This window comes from Epinephelus lanceolatus, chromosome 21 (assembly GCF_041903045.1).
Source record: "Epinephelus lanceolatus isolate andai-2023 chromosome 21, ASM4190304v1, whole genome shotgun sequence".
Lineage (NCBI taxonomy): Eukaryota > Metazoa > Chordata > Actinopteri > Perciformes > Serranidae > Epinephelus > Epinephelus lanceolatus.
The window spans coordinates 25,035,673-25,055,633 of NC_135754.1; the positions used below are offsets into that span (position 1 = coordinate 25,035,673).

Genomic DNA, 19,961 nt, shown 5'->3' on the forward strand with positions numbered 1-19,961 from the left:
TCAGAGGGCTGCATGTGGATTAAAAAAAGCAACTGTGACCTTTTCGCTACCTCAGTGAGAAAGTCCAGATGCTCTCCAATATTCCAGCCATTAATAACTTTAATGACACATCAAAACAACATCCCATCAAGAGAAACACAACCAAAAAAGGTCTATCTAATTGGTGTATCATGACTGATTTACACCACCTTACCCTGAGTATGTTAACAAATGCATCAAAGTCTTCCTCCAATGGCGCTCCCTCCATCGGCAGTGGTAATCTGTAGTACCTGCAACACAACAGATTGTTACCGAGAGATGAACCTGCACCTGTGTTGTGTCAATATTGCCCTTATGTAGGTCATAACACACTGCACATGCACGTCTGACCTGAAGTAGGACTCACAGCTGAGCTTGCTCACGTCGTGTTTACCAATCTCATGGGTCTCAGATAGAGACAATCCACAAGGAATGATGGGAGAATCATGGGACCATTAATGTTCCCTTAAAAATCCACCACCTGCATTTTTGAACGATCTATAATAAAACATCCTGCTGCTTTCTTTGGACTACACAACTACAGGAGAGTCACAGACGCTCTCCTCTTGGAATAATATTTTCTCTTGCCCTGGAAATGTTGCGTAGCTCATGCCATCAAAATAAAAGCAGCTGATCTGATTGCAAACAGGATGCTGCAATCTTTACGTTTTTATCCCCCCTCCTCCTTTTCTTTTGGAAAAGCAGGGCAACCAGGCTTTGCACAAACAAGCGCCACTATTTATAACCTGCCCTGCATATTCCACGGCAGGCTGATCTAAACTGATGCGTGCGGGCTGAGGAGCTAAGAGCTAATAAACCAACAATGTAAACAACCTGTAGGCCGGCATGGTGAACATGGGCCTCTTATAGACCTCCTCAGTCACATGGATGTCCTCCTCACACGTGATGGAGATCTTCTGCGGCTCGTCTTTAAAGTACTCAATGTCGTTGTAGACGTAGAAGACGTTTTCGTTGAGCTTGGCAAAGTCGTGGAGCTGTAGAGGAAAAAAGAGAGGGTGTTTTAAAGGGTAGCTTCGGTATTTTTCAACCTGGACCCTGTATTCCCATGTTTTTGCGTTAAAGTGACTTGTGAGAAGGGCCATTTTGGAAATTGGTCCATTACTGAGAGAGCTTGCTGCAACCAGCAGCAGCAAAACAGGGTACAATGTAATGTACGGAAAGGACCCTACTAAGAAATTAAACTTCTTTTTCATACCTTTTTTCTTGCTGCAGTTTGTTTTGTGTCCCAAATCTCACTAAAGAAGACATCTTGTTCTGAAATCCAAAGAGACTTCACTTGGGCCAAATCCCATTTCTTATTTTTACCCCTAACCCTCATTTACAGGTGCCACCTTTGCCCCTCAGAACAGTGTGTAGAAATCTGCCTCTATGAAATGAGACAGCCTTTCAAGGTACTCATACATCAGCAGCAGTAAGCGATGCTGCCATTTACGTAAAAAGATGTGATGACTGTTGCCAGGTATTGCAATTATGCCATCTTCTACTGTGGTGATTTCTCTTGCACAGATTGTAGGCATCCTTTTGCAGCTGTCAGGATGCTCACAATTTGTTCACAACTTAAGTTTCACGCTATCAATCGATCAAACAAGTCCTCATAGAAAAAACAACACTGCAAGACCACTAGCGGTGCTCTGTGGGCCGACAGCCGGGCCACACTGCCTGTGTGAGCAGTGCGTTAACGGCTATTTCGCTGAACTTCTGCAGCTTAGCTCGCACGCATGTGGTGTTCACACATAGACAGCGTTGCTGCCTGGTGCTGTAACTACTGTATTTCAACAATTTATGGAGCAATGCAAGCCACTGCATTGTCAACAACTCGGTCTTGCAAATATTTCACACCAAAAGTGTTAACAAATTCAGGGATTTTGAGAGCATTTATTTTGAAACAGAGATAGGAAGTGTTAAGTTAAGAGGGAATCTTTATATTTTTTCATGTCCAACAGATATAGACATTGAAACTGTATTAAAAGGTGGTATGATGTCAATGTGATCATTTAAAAGATTATTTTCACACTTAAATGTTGCTGAAAATCGCATGTGTCACGTGGAAAAAATACAGCGTTTTCTAGATTTGCCGCAGCTGAGCAGCAGCAGGGCTGCACCTGAGCAACACTGCTCACACTCGCAGTGCGAGGTTCAGCAATGCACACACGCTGCTCACACAGACAATGTGGCCTGGGCATAACGTTAGCAACCCATGCTTCTGCCCTACCAGTCTGAACTGATATTACAGGAGTGATAAAAAGTAAAGCATCTTTACTTTTGGAAAGTTAAATTTCAGGCATTGTATGACATCAAAGGAGGAAATATGACTTGGAAATATGTCAAAATGTGAGACGGCAATAACAATGTGACGTCAGCTAACTAGCTAGTTAGCTACTGAGACAACAGCATATTAGCGATTTCTTTTGTTATGCTTGCTATAAGGAAAAGGACCACAGTAGGTTGAAATGACATTAAACTATGGTAATATTTTTAATCTTTAGCAACAAAGAAAATACATCTATGGGTTACTTTTGTTGCCTGTGCAGCCATCTTGCTGTAGCCAACTTCTCAAAACACTCGGTTTGAAGTGTGCCTCTGAGAAACCTCTGTTTGGACGGCCATGTAGCCCAGACAATTAGCCCTATCCTTAGATCCCTAGATGTGAATGTGCAACGCAGAGGGGTAAAGGATAAGTGGTAGGGGCAAGGGGTGTGTCATGATTGGGCCTTGGACCCAAAACAGACTGGACCACTACATTTTTATTTCTCTGTAGGGTCTTTTCTGTAACGTTTCATACACTTATAATAAAACTCTGAGCCTGTCAGTGGCAGAAACAAGCACATTTGATGCACGCCAATTGACGAGTGGTTACACTGTAGCCTGATTTGCTGCAGTGCTCTCTCTCAATATGAGACCAATTTGAAAAACTGTTATTCCCACAAGTCATTTAGACAAAAAAAAATAGGGTCCAGGCGGAAAAAACAACGGAGTTTCCCTTTAAAACTGTCATAAATTATATTGTGCCAAAAAACTTGTGCAGATGCTGAGTAAGTGTGAGTTCACCTCCTTCCTGATAGTGAGCTCCAGGCTCTCCACCAGCTCCTCCTTTTCCAAGCCATGAAGGTTCTCATGTAGGTTTTCCTTCCTCCTGGGGGTGTATGGCACAAAGTTGTCGTCCTTGTGCAGGAAAACCACCGGCTCCTCTCTTACACAGAAGAATATAACCTCCTGTTTGCAAAGGCAAAGCAAGATAGGGATCAAATAATAGCTTTTTTAAAGTAAGTGGTTGCTGCCTTCCACCAACTCCACCACTTCCAAAAGCAACTGGAAACAATCTGTTGTCGCATGACATGCAGCACATGAGTAAGGACTTTAGAGAAGCCTGACGTATAATTTTGTCAATTTCATTTCAATTACGGTCAGTTTTCTAGCTGCTGTAAGCACAGAGATCCATTTTCCACTGGCACACGTGACCGCAACTTTCTGTTTGCTCAGTTCTACAATTCAGCCACAGCCTCCAGTGAGCACTTGACTCCTCAAATATTTACTGACAACACGGCTAGAAAAGAGGCCAGGCAGAGCTACACAGGCACCAACACAGGAAAATGAAGGGCATAAAAACTGAACCATTCATGTCAGCTCGTGTGTGTTCTGCCTGTTCTTTATAAAAGATAATAGCAGTGACCTCGTGTCCTTGCGCCTGGAGCCTCTGGAGAACGTGTTTGAAGCCGTTCAGGCTTGGCTGACCCATCCCATACAGCGGGTAGGATCCCTTGACTTGGCGGAAGTTGGGCGCTCCATAGCTGCCTGTGGTGTTGAGGACGTCTGCCTTGCTGTACACATCCTGGACCATGAAGTACTCCCCCTGGAAAGCAATGCAAATTACATTTCAGAGTGTGACCCAAACACAACACTTCATCAGCTTCCACTCGAGCACACACGTTAGCATTTGTAAACTCTGCAGAGCAAGTATGTCAACACTTAAGTGGCTGGATAAATCGGAGAACTGTGTTTATGCGTGACAACGACTTGAATCCTGACTGGCATCTTAAAGCTTTTTAGCTGTTTCTTCGTCACCCACACTGAAACACCAAAGCAATGGTAAAAAATCTCTTCCGCTTCCTTTTTCTGTCACAGTCTGGTTACTCTGTTGTCTCAACAGGTTTTATCACGGCTCTGTTGCCTCCGTCTCTCCAAGATTAGTACATTTAAATCTCCAAAAATATTGACATTTTATCCAGTTTCCACTGTCAGTGTCAAGTATAAAATAACAACAAATAACATAATTTTTTACATTTAACAAGCAATCTAATCAACATTTTCTTCTTTTAAGTGGTTTTGACTACATTAACATGATCACAGACAACTATGGATGGGCTTTTACAGCTGATACCATTCCATGCTGGTACCATGCGGCTGTGTCTAGACAGTAATCCCAGATTTGCGAAAAATTCCTGTGAGAGTTCATGTTCCATGATTCAAATGATCATTTTAACCCAACCCATTGTCTTTCACAAACCCTAACCAAGTGCCTTATGTACTTAAACTTAACCAGACCTTAACCACATCATAGTCACACCAAAAACAGAGAGACGAGAACGCGTTTTGCAAATCTTTCCGTTTCCACTGTGAAAAGTTGTGGATGGTAGCAATGGAACCGTTCTGTACCGTCCCCATTTTTGGTCCCCCCTCTGTTGGGGTACCTAGCACACAGATCTGGTACTAAAAGGTGGAGCTGTGAACACTGCAGTCTGTTGATTGGTCAATAGAGGACGGTGGCTGGTTTTATGGCTCATGTAACCACTGCTCATACTGTGGAGAGTTTTATTAGTAAAGTATAACTATAAAATGAAAGGATGTTTTGCAGCCTCTTACAGCAGCTGGAGTCTGAGAAAACAATAACTTAATTCACTGGGCCGACTGCCGGCAACTTCTAAGGTGGAACGGTAACTTGTAATGTATGAGTTAACGATGTGAATCAATCAGCACACCTTAAATTTCATAGAGTCAAGAGTCATAGAGTATGGTGAATGTGCTAGGAAAGGTAGTATCAGCACTGCTTCTACCTGGAGCTCGCATGTACGGCACCTGGGTTTGGTTGAAGGTGGTGGTGCTGTTTGGGCTGAGAAAGCCGTGTGTAAGTAAGGTAAAGGAGGTTGTTGAGTCGGTGCGGGTAGCAATGAGACCTGGCATTAGGAGAGTGTCTCTGGGACACCAGAGATCACTGTCTAGCCTCCTGGAGGTGTCATGGGACCAACTAGACGAAACACTGGTGAAAGGAGGTTCCCACCCGATGACCCCAAAGACATGTTAGTTATCACTGCTCACTGGTCTGTATAGTTAAGCCTTGCCATAATAGCTTATCATAGGGCTTAGGAGGATTATTCACTGAGTGCTGATCTTTTTCTAGAGCACAAAATTCTTGTGTTATTTTGAACTCACTCTGACAACTTTGACCATCACTTTCAGTAATGAGTGGATCTTCAAGTATTTATATGTATTAATTTTGACCAGTCTATGTGAATAACATATATTCTTATCCTAGCTCCCTGAAAAAAAAAAGCATTGGGGAGTGTAGTTCCTGTGGGCCCCAGCAACACTAAACCCCTGAGCTTGCCTGAGAAGGACTAAATGCACAAATCTGCTATTTCTAAATATCCCATGGAGAGAGACTCTCACTGCAGCCTGTTTTATCTTGTTCTGAAAATGTCAGCGTGCAGCATCCTTCTGTGGACGATAAACAAAGTGCAGACTGATAAAGGAGGGAATACAGTGAGTGACAACAACCCTGCCCTCATTTAAGAGTACTGTTGGCAGTGAGAACGTCTCTGAGGGGTGTCTGAGGGGTTACATTTGGTTCCAAACGTACCATACCGAAAGTGTTTGGCATCATGGCAGGGGAATAATAAGGCCCTTGCTTATATATAAGCGTACCACCCATCATTTTAAGATGTGTCTACTTGGGAGTTGTTCTTTGCCCCAGATCACGCAGACGTTACACCACATTCAGATTCTGAAACCTGTAGCAGTTCAACAGAGGTTTCACTTTCAGGTACCAGTAACTGTATCGTGTACGCAGGAAAAAATCTGCTGATTTTTTTTTGCTGAAATTTACTTAACGATAAATATCATTTCCACTGTTCCACTGTTATTTCACTGTTCTATTCCAATGAGTCAGGGCAGGGTTACTGGATGTCACAGAGCAGTCACTACCAACAGAGTTTATTTCTAACAAAACCAACTACTTCAAAAGATTTGATAAGGGCTTTGAAGTACTTCTATTAGCAGGAATCACTTGCCTTTCAGACAAATCAGAGAGAAAATATGTGTTTCATGTGGACAGGATCTTACTGTGGTGAAACTACTGGCCTATATATACACGTGTAAACAGAGGCTGCGGGTTAACCCCGACAAAACACTGCATGCCTGAACAGACACAGCAGAGGTGACAGAGCAGATCAAAGCCCTGATAGCAGGGTGACAACATTCCTGTTTCAATGGCTGCCCCACATCATAAAACGGTGCATGACAATGTTCCTATGCCACGCTGCAATTTGGACACATGACTGTGAAAAGAGCAGACGTAAAGAGCGTCAGCGTGGCGAGGTTTGTCCTTACCTGCACCAGGTAGTGCTCGGGCATGGCGTCTGATATCCGACCCACTTTGTAGTTGGTCTTGAGGATGTCATCATGAATCTGAAATTCCTGTCTGCAGTTATACCTGTAAAACACAGCAGCAGGTCGATTCAATTATCAGCTGCTATTTGCTAGGCCTGGATTGACAAATGAGATGATAATGGGGGCAAACACTTCACTGGGGGGGTTGGGGGGGTTGGGGGGATGACACCCCAGTGATCAAAGAGGATTAACACCCAACTGAGAGAACGCGGATTCGGGGAGGGACTTACGTGATGACGACAGGTGCGACTTTGTTGGTGATAATGGACTTGGCCTTGTTGTTGTGGATGTTGACTGTCTGAAAGGGGCTCATGCTGAGAGACTGCCTGCTGTCGGCCATCCCGTTGCCATGGACACTCTCAAGTGGCGACGCTACGGAAACAGGCTGTGGCGCGGCACTGGCAGTTGTACCCATGCTCCACAAGCAGCTGTGAATGACATCGCAGCGGACTCAGAAACAGGAAGCAAAGACACTCACACACACACACACACACACACATAAGAGGCCATAAATAGTGACAACACAGACAATGTATTTGGGGAGTGACGACACAGACGGGCATATTTAAAGTGTGAAAAACTGATTTGAAACTGTCTCACACTTCCACAATGAAGTGACTAAAATGTACTTGTCAGCGATGTTATAACAACTTATGAACACATTTTTATTTTTTATTTCTCACATCTTTTGTTAGCAATGGCAATATCCACCTGTCAGTCACAACTTTCTAGGTAATATGTTAAATCGCTTTCATATCTGTAGGTAACACTATATATGAAGCTGTAGCCAACAGACAGTTAGCTTAGCATAAAAACTGAGAACATTGTTTTAACACTTCAGTTTTTGTACCAATTAAACAACAGACATATAAAATGTTAATTAGTAAACTTCTGAGGTGAGGTCACCTTTGGACAGTGCTAGGCAGGTTGTTTCCAGTCTCTGTGCTAAGCTAAGCTAAGCTAAGCTAACTGACCGAGGGCTGTAGCTTCATATTTAGCATACAGATATGAATCTTTTCCTCTAAGTCTCAACAAGGAAGTAAATGAGCCTATTTCCCCAAATATCAGGCTATTATTCTAAATGTGGACTTTATATTACAGGGTTTTTTGGGTCGTTCTGCATTTACTAGTGCAGTGCCCCTTCAAACCGTGCCTGTGCAAAATGGTCTGATTGTTTGGCCTCTTGTATTTGAGAACTACTCATCCAAACAACTTCACACTCAACACTGCACTTCCTTTGGGTCTTAGCAATAAAGCTGTGCAGGAATGAGTCCTATAACCTGGAAATGAGTTAGCAATTTTGCACTCACGTTTCCTTTGTTTCAAACTTAATGGGTTCTTTGAATGGGTCTTTGGTTAGATGCCTAAAATAAGGTCTGTGGTCAACACAAACTTAAGAGACTTTGATGCTTTGTTTAAGAACATAAAATACATCAGTAAATACCCCACTTGTGAAGCTTTAAGATGTCTTAAAAAGGCTAACAAGTGGCTAAATGGTAGCGACAATGAAGTCATGCGACTGTAATGCAGTTGGTTTATAGCCGAACGTTAACCTTTTACTATTGGCGATTGCATTTAGGCTTCAAAAATGATAAAAGTATTGTTAATTTGTGAAGATTATCTTACCAAACAAAATGTAAGTATCATAAACCTCTGTTGCCACAGATCTTATATTCTGCAATAATCCAGAATAATCCCAAAGGCTTTTTGACGAGGGAACCAGGGCGACACTAATTTCTAGGTCGACCTACAATAAATCATCATCCTAGAAGCACTCTGTACACCTGCGCCCATACCCTAGCAGTGCTAGAGTACAGGCATAATCAACTATAACCAAGGGACCAGGCTATTTCCAGGAGCAAAAGCATTCATTACGAAAAATACTTGCTGATGCTTAATATGTTTGAGTTTGCTACAGCGTAACATCTCCGCTCCCTCTGGTCTCCTTTTCCTTCATCTGTTCTTGAACCTATTGTAGGTAGCGATGGAGAGCAAGCTGTACCCTAGTCTCTTACACAGATGCCGATGACGTCAGCACACTGGCTAACTCTGTCGTCTGTGGACATTCCCTTTGGAAAGCTGTAAAAGAACTAGCGCTGGCTCCCAGCGGCAGTGATGTGACTGGATCCAAATCCGTGTGCTTCCTCGACCAACGGCTGATTAGCTTTGCCTTACACCCGCCTACACCGGAATTGCTGTTCCCCGAATTGTTGTCCGTAGTACAACAGAAAAGGAAGTGTTCAGTGCATCGCGAGAAGAGATTAAAATGGATATGATTTCATTTGACTCAGATATATTGCAGAGCAGCAAAGCCCATGTAACACACGTGCTGCACCTACGGCAACGCCGTCACGTGGTCTGGATAACCCCGCCCATTTTATTACAAAACAAAAGACCAATGTCCACATACTCCCATTCCGAAGTAAGGGAGGCTGGTCACGCTAAAATAGCTGTACCCAGCATGCCATCCAGCGGTGTAACAGTAAAAAGAGGTCCTCTAACTATACATTACAAAGCGTGTTCATAACCCATTGCTAAAAAATGTGTCCTGTGTGTCTGAAGAGCTCACACTCAACACTGTACGTCCTTAGCAATACGCACACCAACTGTGAAGTCGATCAGATGAACGTCTGTTGAGAAAATTGAAGGACAGACACACAGACAGAGACTCCTTCCATGATGCACATGTATTTCATCCAGCAGCTGAATGTTAAAACTTTAAAAATGAGTTATTATTCACGTGAGATACTGTCAAACTTCTCCTGCTTTTATTTCTGATTTATGACATGAATAAAACCCAGAGCAGACTGAACCTGTTTGATGCGTCTGTGTCTGACAAAGAACCAGTTCAGGCCATGTGATACATCATGTCATAATGTTTATCATGAAACATAAAAAATCTTGACAGGAGAGGTTTTTTTTAGTCTTCTGATAGAGATAGAACACACAGAGATTTAACCAGTGGCTCATTAAATCCCCATTTCAGGTTTAGTCAGCACTCAAACTACAATCATCATTCATTTCATATCTCTATGAGTCAATCGCGGTGGCATGGGATTTGGAGTCGAGTGTGACAGTATTTGTATTTTAATCACACGGCTTGATACTGAGCACGCAGACACCCACGCGAGCCAGCCACAGGTTTCAAGCAAACCTCCTCCCCCCCCTGAATAAACAGCGAGCTTTGCAGGGAGCTCTGCAGATAAACAAACAAGCCTTCCGACAAGCTAGCAGTCAAGAGTAACACTGCTCCTCAACATCACTTATAAACACGTCGCTGGTCAGGAACCTGCAGCACCAGAGCACACAAACAAAGGAATACACAGAGAAAATACACATAAACCCCTTCAGGAATACAAAGAGAAAACACAGCATGCCACCCAAACACAAACTCATACATACACACAGAGCTGCAAAGTAGAAATCAAAAGCACAGAATCATTCCAACATCAAAATCTACTTGCTGTGACACAGCTACGGCAGGGTCAAAGCACCTCTGTGTGATCTCCAGCTTTGAACAGAGCGGACTCTCATTGTGCACAGAGGCTCAGTGGGAAGAGAAGTGCCGGGTGAGTCACCGCTACTCTCCTCTTTGTTGCGTCTGGAGCTGAGTGGGCAGGTCAACCTTGTACTCACAGACCTTTTTGATACGGCAGAGAGATTCTCTCCTCACAAGCAAAACGTGGGAGACAGCAACATTATCGATTTGCTTGTTACTTTTGGAGTCTTAAGCGTTTTACAGCTTGACTTGTACGATTTTAAGACGCACGCTGCAGAGTGTAAAGCCCGAGGAGTAAAAAAGAGGCCGAATCTCTGCCCAAGTTCCTTAAAAGGAAGCAGAGTTTTCAGGAATACTGTGCTCCAGCTGCCCAAATCTATTTGAGTCCTCACCACATACCAAAAGCATCTCTGTTGCCATCATTTTGTGACGACCACAAGAAAAACAACAAAAAAAAACAACTCCACGCTGCAACAATATTCTAAAATTCAACATCTTACGTGTGAGATGTGAGGCGATCTGCACTTCCAGATCCTTTTCTTTGCTGCTTGTGTTCCGCCATGGTGTGTGTGAAAAAAGGAACATCCAAAATAGAAATGTTTCTCCTTTGAATCCCTGTCGCCAACCCCCAGACGGTGGGAAACACCCCTCCTGGGAGCTCAAAGTGCCAGGTCGCTTGGCATTGGGCAGAAACTTCAGGAGCTTTCAGGCAGCGTCCTCCTCGTCCTCGTCCTACCTCCTGTGTGATGTTAGGAAGCAGATTCACGCAAGAGGCTCAAGTCTCTACGGAGGGGACCAAAGGAAGTAGTGGTACATCTGGCAGCCAGATGGCCAAAGTTCAGCTCCCTTTCACAGGGACAGGCTGCGCACAAAGACGACACAGTTGACTCATGTACTGTAAGCAGTACAAGGGAACATGCTGGAATGATTCCATCAACATGAAATCTATTATTTGTGAAGCAAAAAAGCCAAACATTGAGAGGATGTACTGTTTCTGTGTTTAATAAAAGTCTTACTCTAATATCTGGGGTTTTGAGGACGTCAGCCTGAGCTCATTGATGGTCATCGTCCACTAGTCATGTATGTCTTGATTTATTTGGCCCAATTACACAGATCATAAATATGCCTCAGGGAGCTTTAAAATCTGTACAGCAAACATAACCCTCTGTCCTTTTCGCCCATTGCTTCAGACAAGGAAAAATCCCCCAAAAACCCTTGGAATCTAACAAATTACGCAAAAGATTATCATCATTCTGTTTTTCTATGTTTTGTAATTGTAAATTTCTTTAAAAATGTTGTTATATTTTCATTTAACTTCCAGAAAATCAGCAGAAGAAAATGTGAATTCACACATGTTCACTACTTAAATGCCAATATTAGGAGCTTGGTGGCGTTAACCTTCCAATAAGGTCCCATCTCTCGTCTGTTGCTTGATGCCGCTTCCTTTTTTTACCATTAAAATTGCACTTCTGATGAGTTTTTCCTCATCCGAACCAAGAGTCTAATTATAGAGGGTGTTGTTTGCTGTACAGATTGTAAAGCCCTTTGAAGCGAGTTTGTGATGTGTAATTTTGGAGCTATTTAAAGCCCCCCCCGGAGACACGTTTTAAAGTACGTAAAAATACTCTGCTATGATAAATATTTTGTTTAACATGCTTTTCCCACATAAAAAGTCAAAAAAATAAACTGAACAGGGGCTGGAAGCACATCTACTCTTTCTCCCACATTGAGAAATTCTGGATCTGGACTCCGCCCCACCCACCACTGCTGCTGCTTATGCTAAGTTGACCAGTGAAAGAGTAGTTCACATTAAGATGTCCAGCTTTAGACGAAACATCGCAGAGATTCAGCCACACGTTTGAGCCTCAGTCAGACCAAGTCTCAGATGAGGAGTCAGTTGTGCACCAAAATCAGCATCAAGACATATCAGAATATTAAGTGTGGTTAGCATCTTTTGATGTTGTTTTGATAGCTTGTATGCTAACTGGCAGTGACTGACAAAGCGCTAGTGGTTGTGACGCATAGAATCAAACTTGATACAATGGTAGACAGTGGAAAGAAGCTCCAGGGTCCAGTTTACGTACAAAAACTGCACCCTCTACCATGTTTTCTGTCCAAACTTTCACTATGAAAAACGTACGTCATGGTGCAATAAATAATTCTTTTCTGCAAAGAGTCCTGCAGTGTTGCGAGTCATTCACCTTTTTTTCATCTACGACTATTGACTCAGCACCTGCCCTTCCACAGTGAGATGTGCGTGTCTTTTGTTTGATTTTTTGATCAAACGTTCACTATGCTAATGCTAACTCTACTCTGACTGCTCTGCGCTGGAGGTTTCATGTTTCTTCGCCAACGTTGTGTCGAAGACTGTTCCCCTGTCGATATGAGTTCCCCGTATTAAGGCCCAGACACACCAAACTGACATCAAAAAACTGGTGGCAACAAAGCACGACGTCACCTCACATCACCTGTGTCTCAGCCAAAAAGTAACACTTGAACGCACCACAAAGACTACAGCCAATAGCCAACCAGCACATAGGTTTTCTGTCTGCATGAGAGAGATAACTCTCCATACCAGCAGGCAGCAGTAGTGAGTATTCATCATTTAAAAAGGGAAATTGGAGGATCGACAGAACGGGCTCAAGACGCTAATTAGCCAGCTAGCACATTACCAACACAAGAGGTTATACGGGGGGGGGACTCATTTTTGTCCACTCTGTTGTTATATACACACATGCACAAACAAGACCTATAAAGCATTAAATGAAGGGATGTCAGAGTGAGGGGGCTGCCAACAGATGGGTTCCCTGAGCAGTTGGGAGTTCAGTGTCTTGCTCCAAGGGCACTTTGGCAATGCCCAGGAGGCAAACTAGGACCTCTCCAGCTACCAGTGCACACCATATTTGGTCCGGACAGGGACTTGAACCAGTGACTCTCCAGTTCCCAACCAAAGTCTCTATGGACTGAGCTACTACCACCCCATCCCCTGATGTCCCCTGATAAAAAAAGAATAAATGATATGTACCGTGCGCTGGCGAACAATAACACAAACAGTAAGGAAATGTTTTTACTAAAGAGCTCAATGGTTAAAAAAATCTCTTAACATATATATTAAGTTTGTTTCAATCTCTTGTCTTAAGTCATTTGTTTGCTGCCAATCAGAGTGATTTCTAGAGGTGGGAATCACCTGAGGCTCTACGATACGATACAATATTATCTCGATACTTAAGCCACAGCACAATATTATCGCCATTTTAAACGTTAAAACTGAGATTTATTACCTGTTTTCAACTCCACTAAGGGAAAACTTTGTCAACATCTGCATTATCTAATAAGATAAAGTTTTCAACAGAGTCACAGCAGATGCTCACCAACGGTCCAACATTGACAGACAGCCGACCATCGCCTTGGTGAGTCAGGGCCCTTATAGAAAGTGATTAGCCTCTGTGTAAGTGACATACCTAATTTTGGTTGCCAGAGGTACCTGTGAATCTCAGATTTTAGCAAAATGCACAAACTTCACCCCCTTCATTTTTGAGTGGGGGGGCTTCAAATACAACTGACTTAATTTAGCAGTAATAAAGATAAAACAGTTGCAGCTGTAGTGTTATATTTAGGTATAACATGCAACATGTCTTGTGTCTCCTTGATTTGCCTTTTGGACCGAACACAGAGTTACAGTCTGTGCATTCCTCACAGTAAAGAGTATTTACATAGCGAACCCTTTTCAATCTCTGTCACTTTAAGGACACTTAATCAGTAGGTTTCCTTCACCCACCACCACAGTCATGCATGATAATATGCATGTTCCTATGTGGCTCAGTCGAAAGCTATAAAACACTCTGACAAGAGCTTCACCCATTTTTCTCATCCACACTAGCACTTCCTACATTTTAACTCATGTGGTGTTTTTATTTGTAAAAGTGTTAAATGAGGCTAACTGACACTTCCTGCTGCAGTTTAACAGGCCTCCAAACGAAATGTGACATTTTTAATGCTGCAGCACACACAGTAACTCGCTCGCTCAAACTGGTACATTAAACCCTCCTCTGTCTTACCTTACCGCCTGTCACGTCAGCTGCCAGATCATAGTGCACGCACACTTTGATAGGGAAGTTTCTGCTAACACACCACAGCTCAGCTCGTCAGCCACTGATTTCAGCATGGGCAGCCTGGTCTAGCGGGCGGGCAGCCGGGGCGGAGGCCTGAGTAGAAATAGCCCTCAGTCATAAACATCCTCCTGGAGATCCAATCAAGGCAACTCATCAGAGAGGCTGTTTATCCCACATGTCAACTGGAGTCGTGTCACACTGCTTGTGAGGCCAATAAAACGACAACACAAACTTGTGTTCACTCATAAAATGTGGAAGAACAACACAGAAAAAGATGATCTTGAGTTCACCTTTGTGTGTGTCCCTATGACACTGCCAGCCAGGCTGTGAACAGCTGGTCAAAGTTAGTCAAAAGCACTAATATTTAAATTCACTGGCTGCACAGAAAGAATAAGGACCATGGAAACTGGAGCCTCCTGCCAGCCTACCAGCATTGCTCCATTCAGGGCTGCCCCATTTAAATTCAGCCGGTGTCCCAACTTTGCTGTAGCAACGTCTTCAGACAAAAGGGCCTGAGTGCAGACAGGAAAGAGCGTGCAGCTGCAGGATGCATCTGTTGGTGGCCCCGAGGAAGGATGCAGCAGAGCGCTCTTCATTCACAAGAGATGCAGGGGTTCATGAGAGATGGGTATCACTTTGTAACGCTCAGGAGATCTTTAAACACAACTGCCCATATCAAGATGGACAGGAGAGCCGCAAGGGTGTCAGAAAGAGCCACAAAATAAAGTTGAATTCAGTGCAACTTGCTTACTTGGCAACATCGCTCATCTTATTCAAGGGGCCTGGGCATTTGTGGTCTCCATGGAGGCCACTCGCTCAGTCTGCCAACGTTAAAGCCTGAAAGACTGCTGGCTGCACGTAAATACAACAGAACTGCATGAATACAACGTATGCAGGAATGTGCAAAACACTGTCCTTCACTGGACCAGAAGCATATCTAATAGATTCCAATTTAAGGAATACATTTGTTTATCAATTACTCAACCCTTGCAAAACTTTCTTTTTCTTGCATGCCTCCACAGTGAACGAAGAATCCAAACATTTATCACATTTATCAACAGCAAAACTATATTAAAAAGAAAACAGTTTTTGAACTCTCGCACAACTCGTGCAGCATAATCCAAGTCTCGTTTAACCAGTTGTATGTTCAGTGCTTCCCAAACACATGCCTTTCTTGCTAAAACATTACGACTTAAACCACGTCAGTAAAGCCTCATGTACAGCCAAGCTGTATGCCTAGGCATGTACATGCATTTAAACGTTGTGTTTGAATAAATGAGACTTGGATTATATTGCACAAGTTGTGTGACAGTTTATAACTGTTTTTTGATATAGTTTAGCTGTTGTTAAATGCGGACCTCGTTTAGTTTAATTCATGAAGTATGTTTGCCTTTTTTGGATTCTTCCATTACTTGATCATCATTGCACAAGAACCAAATCTTAACAAATTCAAATTAAGAGAATACTTCACCTGTAAAAAGACCATTTGTATATCGATTACTCACCTCTTGCAAAACTTTATTTTTCTCGCATGTCTCCGCAGTGAACGAAGAATCCAAAAAAGGCAAACATTCTTCATGAATGAAAATGAACAGGGACCATGTTTAACAGCAAAACTACATAAAATAAAATCAGTTTACAAACGCTTACACAACTCGTGCTATATAATCCAAGTTTCATTTATCCACTCGTATGCTCAGTACTTCCCCGAACACATGCATTTCTTGCTAAACATTACCACAGTCAAGTAGCATACCTTCACACGTGCATGCATTTGAACGTTTTAGTGAAAGAGCATGTGTTTGGGAAATACTGAGTGTACAACTGGATAAATGAGACTTGGATTATACTGCACGAGTTGTGTGACAGTTTGTAAACTGATTTTTTGATATACTTTAGCTGTTGTTAAATGTGCTCCCTTTTCACTTTAATTCATGAAGAATGTTTTTTGGATTCTTCGCTCACCTTGGCGGCATGTGGGAAAAATAAAGATTATACTGCATGAGTTGTGTGAGAGTTTGTAAACTGATACTTTCATATAGCTTAGCTGTTATTAAACGTGGCCCCTGTTCACTTTAGTTAATAATGAATGTTCGCTTCATTCACCTTGGCGGCATGTGAGAAAAATAAAGATTATACTGCACGAGTTGTGTGAGAGTTTGTAAACTGATATTTTCATAAAGCTTAGCTGTTGTTAAATGTGGCCCCCGTTCACTTTAGTTCATGATGAATGTTCGCTTTTTTTGGATTCTTCGTTCACCGTGGCAGCATGCGAGAAAAACAAAGATTATACTGCACGAGTTGTGTGAGAGTTTGTAAACTGATACTTTCATAAAGCTTAGCTGTTGTTAAATGTGGTCCTTGTTTAGTTAGATTCATGAAGTATGTTTGCCTTTTTTGGATTCTGCCTTTACCCTGTAGGCTTGCGAAAAAAAAGTTTTCTTCACAAATTCAAGGTAACAGGCAGTGAATGACTGATACACAAATGGTCATTTTGTGGGTGAAATATTCCTTCAACTGAAAGTCATTAGATAAGGTTCTTGAGCAATGCTGAACAGTGTTGTATTCATATAGTTCTGTTGTTTTGTGCAGCTAGCTGTCTTGCCGGTGAAGTGATCCTTTTAAGGTTTGATGCACTCCAATCCTCGTCTTGTAACAATGACACAATGTACCACAGTCTCTCACTCATCACAGGATACTAGACCACCAGACCATTCAATACAACCCAGTCACACACACACACACACCCCTGACCAAGGAAGTGTGAGCACACCTTGACAGGAAATGCTTAGTTGTACTCTCGGAAACTTCCTCCCTGCAGCTGTACACATATTTCACCAATGAGGTTAAGGGTTACATACAGGCGTGATTCCACAGGACATCGCTAGTTCCTGAGCTAAATATCAGCGCTGCTGCGGAAATGAGCTCAGTGCTTCCTCTGCAGAAAATCTTTTTTGTTTTCCCTTCAACTGTTCCAAACACCTCATTGTGAATTTGTGTCAACTTACAGCTCTGCTGCTTGTTTGTTTTTCGTCCAAAATAAATCTCGCACAGCAGCGCATTCAGAAAGAGCCTGCGGCAGAGAGGAAGCCATGTGCATTGTTAAAGGATGCAATTTCCAAATCTGATCAAACTAACCCCAAATAGCTTTCACGCTGCAGGATAGAGAGTCCAGATTCGCAGACTGAGTGCACACAGAAACTGTAAGCCACTTTTTCCCACTTAAAGCAGCAAATCTACTGGGACTCCTCAAGTGACAAAAAAACAAACTATGCTACTGCAGTGAATATGACATAAATCACACGAACAACCTTTAGCCTTCCACATTCTTGCCTTCTGAGCTGCTAAAAAGGGTGTGCAAATCTATTTTTAAAACCCTGCCTGTAATTTATTTCATTTCAAGATGGCAATTTTTATCCCCCTATGATTTCCAGGGCTGCAGTAATGTGGCTTTCATTTTTTCGTAACCTCGGCGTCTGACCACAATTTTCTGTCAGCACCACCAGGCCAACTGACAGCATTTTTATTAGTCACTGCCTCAGAGAGCCTCTCCACCTAGAGATTTTTTTTACACCAGTTTGTTAGTGTGTTTCGTTTCGCTCAACACTCAGACTGAAGCGGTAAACTTGCGTGTGTGTGCACAAACACATCCTGATTTAGCAGCTGCGTTTTCTAAGTCGGCGTGGGAAGCCAGAATCCTGTCAAACAGGCGCACTGGTCCTCTGGTAAAGGAATGAGAGCTGATAAACACTTCAGAGGAGAGACTAGGCATCACATGCCATGAAGAATGTAATCCATGTAGCTGTGTGAACATCAAACATGAGTGCCGTTACAAAAGAATGTGTTCAACCAAAGAATGGCAAAAGGGAAAGTAGCTTTTATAACATATGAGAGATTAAGATCAATTTTTGTTTGACACGGTCGCAAAGTTTAAATTTCATGAGATAAAAATCACCCCGGCATCTGAAGTGATATTTAGGCAACAACGTACGCTTCCTGATGACAGCGACCACAAGCCTGCAGCAGGTATCACAACACGGAGAAGTATCACAACTCTACCTGACATTCAGCTGATCAGTCCACCATCCAAGAGGTGCCCGAGTCTCTGAGGAACACAGTGAAAAAAACAGAGGATAGTGGGTTAAAAATAACCGAAATGACAGCTCTCCGGCAGGCAGCAGCACCACTCTCAGTCAGACATCCTCGCTGGCATCTCTCTCTCTCTCTCTCTCTCTCTCTCTCTCTCTCTCTCTCTCTCTCTCTCTCTGAGGCAATCTGTCTCTTCCCGCTGATCACACTACGACAGGCGGCGGTCGCACATCATTAAGGCGTCCTTATAAAGCGAGTCAGTGAACGTGTCCTTCAGTGAGGACAGATCTCAGACAAGCAGTCTGCAGGAGTAGGCAGAGGAGGCGGGGGTGGTGGTGGTGGTGGTGGTGGGTGCTGGAGGGGGGGGACACGGCTCTGTCTGAGGAGGGTTAGATGAGTGACAGCATGCCCCCTTGTTGGGTTTTCGCTACTTTTTCGTATGCATCCCCCGTGCATGAGGTGCGAGGCTGCTCGTGCATGCTGGGAGATGTGTGTGCAACTGTGTGGATGTGTAAAGAGGATGTGGAGGCGGACCCAGAGAGGCTTACTCATCATCCAGTTTGCTATCCAATTGCTACCGGAGCCTCCTGGCAGCACAGTGCCTCCCACACATGGTAGACCTTTTAACAACCGTCTCAAACGCACAAATTAATCCTTCACTTATTAAACTTATTACAGTCAGCTGCAGCAGTTAACCCTCGCTGACACGATGCGGTGTAGACCTGCCGGGAGGCTGACAATCAGCAACAACTGCACACAGATGACATCACGTAAGCCTAATTCACTACAGTGCTCTAATTACTCCATTCATTAGTGGTTAACACATGCCAGGTTGGAGGCAAACAGGCTTACAGCTGGGCAAACAGATTTAAGCTTGGGGTTCAGCTGCAACTGGCTGTGTGCTCTCCCTCTTGAAGTTGTAACCCTGAGGTCAGACCATCTCGTCATGCACTGAGGGTTTCTGCAAGATATATACCTGCACAAAAATCCCCAATTCTGCCACACCTGACAACAACTCCAACTCCAAATAAGCAAACAAAAGAGCCAACAACATCAAGATTTACCTCTGGACCAGCTGCCTGGAGAATATCCTCTCGCACAACTATGTGTAATCAACAATCTGTCGCAAGATAATGACTAAAAATTAAGCGCATTTGCAAACGTGGTGAGCGGTTTGTCAGATTTGAATGTCAGATCTTTTGCTGCCTGCCACACCTGTTCCTTCCTTCCTGCAGCAGCGCAAGCCAAGACTCTGAAGTTCTTGCAACATAACAAACGTGAAACAAAACCCTCCCATGGCCCGCAAACCTCAGGGCACGAATGAATCAATCCAGTGAGGGAGCAATTATAAACATGACTTCTAAATCATCAAGACACAAGAACAAGTCTAGTGGATTTCGCTTAAAGAAACTGAATTTAAGCTCCACAAAAAGATCCAAACTGACACATTTAGTCACCGACAGGTTCACTTCCTTCCGATTTAGGACAATTTGTAGTAAGAGGATGTTCTGTGACAGATTGAGTAACACTTCCTCTCTGCTAAATGTCCCGAATGGAAA

General features: G+C 43.2%; 1 protein-coding gene across 8 annotated transcripts in view; it reads right to left on the reverse strand.

The window, feature by feature from the left end:
- The window catches only part of pald1a (phosphatase domain containing paladin 1a), a 96,773-nt gene that overhangs the window by 71,709 nt on the left and 5,103 nt on the right, over positions 1 to 19,961 (reverse strand). Inside the window, exons 1-8 of one of the 8 annotated variants that reach the window (XM_078163207.1) lie at positions 19,467 to 19,608; positions 18,373 to 18,418; positions 6,933 to 7,130; positions 6,643 to 6,745; positions 3,710 to 3,889; positions 3,088 to 3,252; positions 853 to 1,013; positions 194 to 269 (exon numbers count right to left, since the gene is read on the reverse strand). In XM_078163207.1, coding sequence (XP_078019333.1) covers positions 194 to 269; positions 853 to 1,013; positions 3,088 to 3,252; positions 3,710 to 3,889; positions 6,643 to 6,745; positions 6,933 to 7,117 — 870 coding nt within the window. In that variant the 5' untranslated portion in view covers positions 7,118 to 7,130; positions 18,373 to 18,418; positions 19,467 to 19,608. Of the gene's footprint in view, positions 1 to 193; positions 270 to 852; positions 1,014 to 3,087; positions 3,253 to 3,709; positions 3,890 to 6,642; positions 6,746 to 6,932; positions 7,131 to 10,196; positions 10,327 to 10,701; positions 10,938 to 14,259; positions 14,407 to 18,372; positions 18,721 to 19,466; positions 19,615 to 19,961 lie in introns of those variants that run through there. The other 7 variants (XM_078163208.1, XM_033611782.2, XM_078163209.1 and 4 more) reach the window with 7 other exon arrangements.